Below are 7,673 nucleotides of genomic sequence, written 5' to 3'. Positions count from 1 at the left end.
TAACACTTTTATATAAATAAAACTTTTAACTTTCTTTTACGAGCTTCAAACTTCCATATATCTTTGTCGAATACACTCTTTGTCTAATCAATTGAATTGGATTCATGAAATTTGCCATATCTGATATCATTATTATATTAAATTATCGTCCATTTTGTTATCATCAAATATTAAATACAAAACCTAAAAATACACAATCTTTTAGATTTATATCCAAATAAATACAGATATATACGTACACACGCCCGATAAATTTACATCACTGTCCTATAGGTCTGCCACTCTCTTCCCCATGCCAACATCTATTATATAGACACCCTCCCCAGCTCCCTCCCATTCCTTCTACATACACAACTACACACACATTCACACATCATTCGTCATCCATCAAACCCTAAATATATCTATTTCCTCTCTTCATCTTTCAATAATTTAACAAATCAAATATATTTCAGTTTCTCTCGGGAGGCATATTAAGACAGAGATTACAGAAAAATGGTGGTGGCAACTCAAATGAGCCCAATACGGGTCGAAAAGATCCGAGAGATAAAGATACCAACGATTGATCTTTCGGGAAAAGAATCACAAGTATCAAAGCTCATTGTAGAAGCTTGTGAAGAATATGGTTTCTTTAACGTCATCAACCATGGTGTCCCTCATCACATTATACAAACGATGGAAGATGAAAGCTTTGACTTCTTCCGTAAACCCTTATCCGAAAAACAACGGGTCGGGTTGACCAAACCTTTCGGATACGGAAACAAGAACATCGGGCTTAGTGGCGACACCGGCGAGCTTGAGTATCTTCTTCTGCAAACCAATCAAAACGCTATTGATCACACTTCCAAGCTCGTCTCCAATTCCCCATCAAAATTTAGGTATTAATTCTTTCAAATTCCTATTCGTTTATATCATCAATTTTCCTACTGCATGAAGGGAATTCTACGATCATATGTCATAAACAGGACCCACAAAGTAAAATATAATTTCTGGTTTGACGAAATTTCGTATTTATTTTTCCTTTATAACATTTGATGAATATTACAAGTTTATAAGTTATAACAGCAATCTTTTATTTGTATACCTGTTGAATGTTTATCTAAATTAGGGTTATTTTGCTGCTATAAATGTGACATCTACATGTTAGTTTAAAGAAAATGCATGTACTGTTTTTACTTTTTCTTTTTTATCGTACGATAGTGTGTAAATAATTATAAGGGGTTATTATTTATATATTTATGTAATATATATACTTGCTTTTATGATTTCTTTTAAATATGTAACGCGTGGATTTGTTATCATTTTATATAGTTATGTTTTTATTTTTATTTAAAAATACCAATTTGTGCATGCATAAATCGTTAAAAAGGATTATGCTACATTATATTGTTAAAACTTAGATAATAAACTATACTATGTCTATGAATATTGATTAAAATAATTATTTTTTTTATAAAAAAGATATAAACTGATTGCACAAGTTAGTTATTAATCAAATTTAGTAATATGCTTTATTATGGGGAAATGTCCACTTGAACAAAAAATATTCATTCTTTTTTAAATTTAAAAACCACTACTTTCTAAATAAAGTGTTAATAAGCATTATCTATGTTGTAAATTATTGATAGTTTAATATTGTACATATATACACACAACTTTTATATCAAATCTAAAAACAAGAATTATCAAAAATAATTTCCATACGAAGGAAGTAATTACGCACTTTGCATGGAGGATACAGTTACAAATTTCATTTTATCATTTTCTAATATAATAATTATTATTTGTATATTTAAAAATATTTGTTAAAAACAAGAAAGAAAGCCTTATATAAAAACAAAGTATATGATTAATAATTCTTGACATTCAAAATCAAGTGTATATAATTTGAATTGATTAGATACCAACTATTTCAATAAATAAGCTATTCAACTAAAGAGAAAACGTTTTCAAATAAAAAAGTTCTTAATAATTCAAAAAGCTATTAGAAGAGTTTTGGTGAGTCTTATAGATTTTTAATCAATTATAAATAAGCAATGTTTACAAATAATAACACAATGATAAATAAAAATAGGTGGTATGTAAATAAATTGAAAAAAAACTCTCTTCTTATAGAGATAAAATAAACCTTTTTATTTGATCTTTTTTTTAGGTTCGATTAGAAAACTTTTTTCTTATGAATGTTCTATGTTCAGTATATCTAAACTCTCTCTCTCTCTCTCTTGGTATATATATATATATATATATATATATATATATATATATATATATATATATATAGAGAGAGAGAGAGAGAGAGATAGAGAGAGAGAGAAAAGAGAAAATTCAATAGAAAACAATAATTATTGGTTTTCCAAGAAATTAAATTTTTTTTTTAGAGTTTATTATTTATCGAAAAAAAAACCTAAAAAATTTTAAATTAATAATTTCGTATTGTGAATGCTAAAAAAATAAATTATATATTTTTCGAGTTCATCGTGTGAATTCAGATTCACACAATGAATCTGCATAGATTCCCACTGTAAATTTGACGATTTTTTATCGAATTTGATATCATTGGAAAATGGATAAAAAATTATGAATTTTATATTTTTAGCTTTTTTTTAGTAAAAAAACAAATTTTAAATGTTGAAAAAGATATTGGTTTATTGGTTAATTATGGTTCTCTATCGGACCACAAAAAAAAATATATATATATATATATATATATATATATATATATATATATATATATATATATATATATTGATTTCTAGAATTGGAATGAATATGATATATTTTGAGATGGAATAAAAGGGCTTGTAAGATTGATGTCAATGTCAAGAAAGCTAAGCATATGAAGAAAAATACAAGTGATTGCCAAATTTAAGATGCTTCCCACCTCACATTCATATTAATCGTAAACTTAATTGTCACCCCTTTTCGGGGGGTCAATGTCACAAGTGGTATAACAATTTTCTATCCCACTATTTAAAATATGAATAAATGTGTATGCTAAACTATTAGAAAAAAATTACGCAAACAATTTAAACTATAATAAAAATATGAACCATCGTTAAAGTATCATAATATTTTTATCATATGTTTAAAACAATCTTTTAAAAAAATAAATAAATAAAAACAACAGTATGAATAATGACTTAAAAGGATAATAAAATTTTCGATTTGTGTATGAGTTTTTTTTTTGTCCACATCTACCTCCTTAATTTGTTAAACTGTACACATTCAGTCCTTATGACCGGATATTCCAGGTAAACAGAGAAAAATGATTTAAAAAGATAATATATTTTTTACTTTGTATACATTTAGTCCTTAATATTTTTGTGTTGCAAAATAAGTCTTTATTGTTTCTTTACACATTCAATATTTATGACTGATTTCCTTAAGTTTGTCTTATGTCATCCTACATGAGATAATCATTAATGAGGTGTTTGAGGTTGTTGATTTTTATGTCCATCGCGGCCTCAGTTGCTTGATTTCTTAGGTTTTGTGGTTTGGATTATGTTTTGTGTTCTAAACGTTGTAATTTCTTCATAGATCTTGGATTTTAACAGTTTATATATTCATACATTCGTATTTGAGTCTATTACAACTTTTTATTATAATTTCCTCCCGTTAAAAAGTAATATATTTTCTTTCGATTTTATAAAACAAACGTTTATAAATACATTCATAAAAAACGCATGAATATAAAAATAATGATAATATGTACGAATCAAAAAAATATAATTACTTTTTTAAATCATTATTTCAAAACATTACCCTAAAAGTCATAATTTAAAATTTTAGTACAGTGGAGATAGGGGATGTATAGGTTGTTGTAAATGTGATAGATGGAAACAGCTACATGCACAAGCAACAATAAAAGATTCAATATTTGACTTGACAAGTCAACAATCAAATCAAATCAAATAGTTAAAAAGAAAAAAAAAAAAACATTTAGTATTCACCGATATTTGTTACTTATTCATTTCGAACTAAAATAAGTTTACAAGTATATAATTTATTTTGATAAAGAAAATGTTGATTAACAAAAAGATTATAGTAGTATTAATGACAATGTTGTCAAACATATGAAAATTGTTGCGAGGTAAACCATGAAAACTATTGTGGAGTCATTTTGAGATAATGTTAAAGACAGAAATGTTGTAGTTTCTTCATCTTATAATAATAATGAAATATTTTTATGATTTCTTAAAAATATAGTATTTTATTTTTAGTTATGTACTTAATTTATTTTCATTTTTCTTAAAAGATATTTGTTATTTTCCTTTATTAAATTTTCTTTAACAAACATGTTTTCTTTATTATATTATCACCAACAAGCGTTTTAAATATTTTGATAACAATTAACATTCTTAATAATCTATATGTAAAATATGTGTTTGTTGACTTTGACATGTGAATACGTGATTGCATTCGGATATAGAAAAGAAACCCATGCATATAGCCGGAAATTATCTTTTGATATAGTTTTTGTGGCTCGTGAGATGTTTGATTTAGCCCATAAATTAGAGACAATTTATGTCAACAATTGAAAAAAAAACAACTTATAGTTCTTGATTAAAAGTAATTATTTCACTTGGTAAAATAAAATAAAATAATTATTTAATTTACCAGTCGAACCATGTTTGTTATATTTATTTATGTTGATAGAAGGTTGAAGGTTTTAGCCTTTAGGAGTATCTAGTTTTGGTAAAAGAGAATAGTAGATTTGGTTTCTATTTTTTTACTAAATAAAGCAAAGCCTCCCAAGTAACCGGAAACCCATCTCTTTGCTTTTAAACTTTGTGTCAGAGGTTCCTTACTGTGTGTAAATGGTGTTTATGTGTTTTCTTTTCTTTTCTTTTTCTCTCCCACATATCTCACAGTAGACCGTAGTTGTACTTCACCTCTTCAAATCATTCTCCTTCCATGATCATTATTGAAATTGGAAAATGCATTAATTATTATCTTTCTGTTATATAAAGTAATTTTTCTTAATACTTTATTATTAGACATTTTTGTTGTTTATTGTTTGCTCTTATTATTAGTTTTTAACATCTAAACGTATGTTTTTTCACAGTTCTACAGTAAGTCGGTATGTAGAAGTGGTGAGGGGATTGGCATGTGAAATATTGGGTGTGATGGCGAAGGGGATTGGGGTCCCACCTTCACTCTTTACGACTTTGCTTACAGATCACGACAGTGACTCACTCTTTAGACTCAATCACTATCCACTTGTCACTGACACGTCATCATCTTCCTCTTTCCACCATGGCAATGCCCCTATTGGGTTCGGAGAGCACTCTGACCCTCAGATTCTGACACTCCTCACATCCAACGGTGTTCCTGGCTTGCAGATATTATTGGGAAACGGCGTTTGGGTGCCTGTCAACTCGGATCCAAAAGCTTTTTGTGTCATTGTTGGTGATCTTCTACAGGTTACTTTTTACTAAGTACTACTTAAAGGGTGCACGCATATAATTCTTTTTAAAAGAAAATCAACATTGCTTGCATGAAATTTGGTTAAAATGGCTAAAATATTGATTACTTACAGTTGTTGATGCATGTAGGTGATGACAAATGGAAGGTTTAAGAGTGTTCGGCATAGAGCGATGGCTAACACATCATCAAGAGAATGTAGGCTGTCGATGGTGTTTTTTGGTGGACCTCCACCCCAAACCATAATCACTTGCCCACCACAATTACTCAAACCAAATAAACCTCCACTTTACAAACCATTCACTTGGGCTGAGTACAAGTCCCACACTTATGCCCATAGACTTGGTGAAACTAGGCTTGATCACTTCAAACTTCCCTAGCTAAAATCATCATCATCGTCCTCATAATATCTTATCTTTTAACTTATGTAATAATACCTCTTCGTTCTCTAAAAATTGAATGCTATTGTTAACAATCCCCTTGAGTGGGAAATTTTGATTAGTTTTTTTTTGCTAAAAGTGTAAATGCAACTACTTATGTTATCTAACAAAGATTAGTTGGAAAAAAAAATCCGAATTTGCCATTTTACTTGCATTATATATTTGCACATGTTTGTGTGATATTTTAGGTTAACAAAACTCTTATTTTTGTCCATGATTTGATAAACATGATGCCTAATGAAACATCCAAATATGGTTATATATTGGATTTTCAATAAATGATCATATATGTCTCCATAGTATTACCAAATAACCTACATTTTAGAAAATATCACAAAATGATCACTTAAATTACAAAAAAAAACACCAAATAACCTACTTTTTAGAAAATATCTCAAAATATCACTTAAATTACGAAAAAAATGCTTCTAGTTTGTGAAGGTACTTTTTCTGACACAATAACTTGCAACATTTATAGATTTTGTGATCATGATATTTTTCTTCATGAAAATATAGTCGTCTCATGAAAAAATAATGTTGTAACAGAGAAGGTATCAACATGCTTTTAAAATGTGGATACTTGTGGGTGGGTACTTGCACCTAATCTCACATTAAATGGTAATGACAACTACGCATTCATTATATGGGTGCAGGTGCATACACCTTTCTATTACTATGAGTTTTAAAGTTGTGAAAATAGTAGTTCCTACAAGTAATATGTAGTCAATGAAGCCGATAAGAGAGCAATTTTAGGATTGGCAATCCTCTGAGAAGTTTTCATGTCAGGATGCATATAGTGGACAAAGTTGTGGCATGAACCTTTGGGAAATGTTACAAATGATATCAGACCCGGGGCTCGAGTTGATGTGTTAGACGAGGACGTCGAACCTTATAAATGGTGGTAAAGGTGGGTAACTATATACACCTGATCCCACATTGTTTGAGAATGAGACCTAAACATTAAAGTTGATGTGTTAGACGAGGACGTCGAACCTTATAAATGGTGGTAAAGGTGGGTAACTATATACATACACCTGATCCCACATTGTTTGAGAATGAGACCTAAACATTAATTTATAAAAAATGTAGATACATTGTAACGTCCAAAAAGTATACCGAGTAAAATTTTTCATTTTAATTAAGTCAAAACCATTTTTTCATTATCCCAAAAGAGGATCAGAGTAAAAGTATTCTAAAAACATCAGAGTAAATCATAAATAATCATTGCCGAATAAATCTTCAGGGGATGCAGTACGATCAAGTCGGACCCAAGCTTCCTTTTGAAACCAAAAGTACCTGAAAACATTTAAACACAAAACCGTAAGCATAAAGCTTAGTGAGTTCCACAAAATACCAAATGTCATACTGATCAGTGGGCCCAACCCTAGGGTATATTCCAACCCAACATACAATCATGGGCCCAACCCTAGGGTATATTTCAACCCAACATACAATCATAGGCCCATCCCTAGGGTATGTTTCAACCAAAACATGAAATAATGGGCCCAACTTGGGGGTTTATTTCAACCCAACATACAATCATGGGCCCAACCCTGAGGTATGTTTCAATCCGAACATGTGATAATAGACCCAACCTGGGGTTTATTTAAACCTAATCATAGAATAATAGGCCCAACCCTAGGGTGTATTTTAACTCAATCATACAAGCAAGAGTCACAAAGACAGTTAGCATTCTACATAGCATAATCCATTTGGCCGACATTGGTGCCTTCAACCCACAAGTATAGTGTAACATCCCGTTATTTTCTGCTTGTAAAGTCAACCCTAGTTAACCAAAGTCAAACTTGG

General features: G+C 29.5%; 1 protein-coding gene across 1 annotated transcript; it reads left to right on the top strand.

Annotated features, from left to right (window-relative positions):
- Positions 1 to 308: 308 nt before the first annotated feature.
- Positions 309 to 5,972, top strand: LOC145068535 (gibberellin 2-beta-dioxygenase 2-like). The gene is made up of 3 exons (XM_079015519.1): positions 309 to 878; positions 5,066 to 5,423; positions 5,556 to 5,972. Exons 1-3 carry the CDS (start codon positions 496 to 498, stop codon positions 5,802 to 5,804), a joined length of 990 nt encoding a protein of 329 aa, XP_078871645.1. The 5' UTR covers positions 309 to 495; the 3' UTR covers positions 5,805 to 5,972.
- The last annotated feature ends 1,701 nt before the right edge of the window (positions 5,973 to 7,673 follow it).

Source organism: Lactuca serriola, chromosome 1, assembly GCF_051521515.1.
Source record: "Lactuca serriola cultivar US96UC23 chromosome 1, Lser_US96UC23_V15, whole genome shotgun sequence".
NCBI classification, from domain to species: Eukaryota; Viridiplantae; Streptophyta; class Magnoliopsida; order Asterales; family Asteraceae; genus Lactuca; species Lactuca serriola.
This window is presented reverse-complemented; position numbering and strand designations above follow the sequence as displayed.

Excerpts from the sequence above, each read along its gene's own strand:
- LOC145068535 (XM_079015519.1), top strand. The coding sequence starts at position 496 with ATGGTGGTGGCAACTCAAATGAGCCCAATACGGGTCGAAAAGATCCGA. Across the intron at positions 879-5,065 it reads AATTCCCCATCAAAATTTAG|TTCTACAGTAAGTCGGTATG; the intron begins GTATTAATTCTT and ends GTTTTTTCACAG. Across the intron at positions 5,424-5,555 it reads TTGTTGGTGATCTTCTACAG|GTGATGACAAATGGAAGGTT; the intron begins GTTACTTTTTAC and ends TGATGCATGTAG.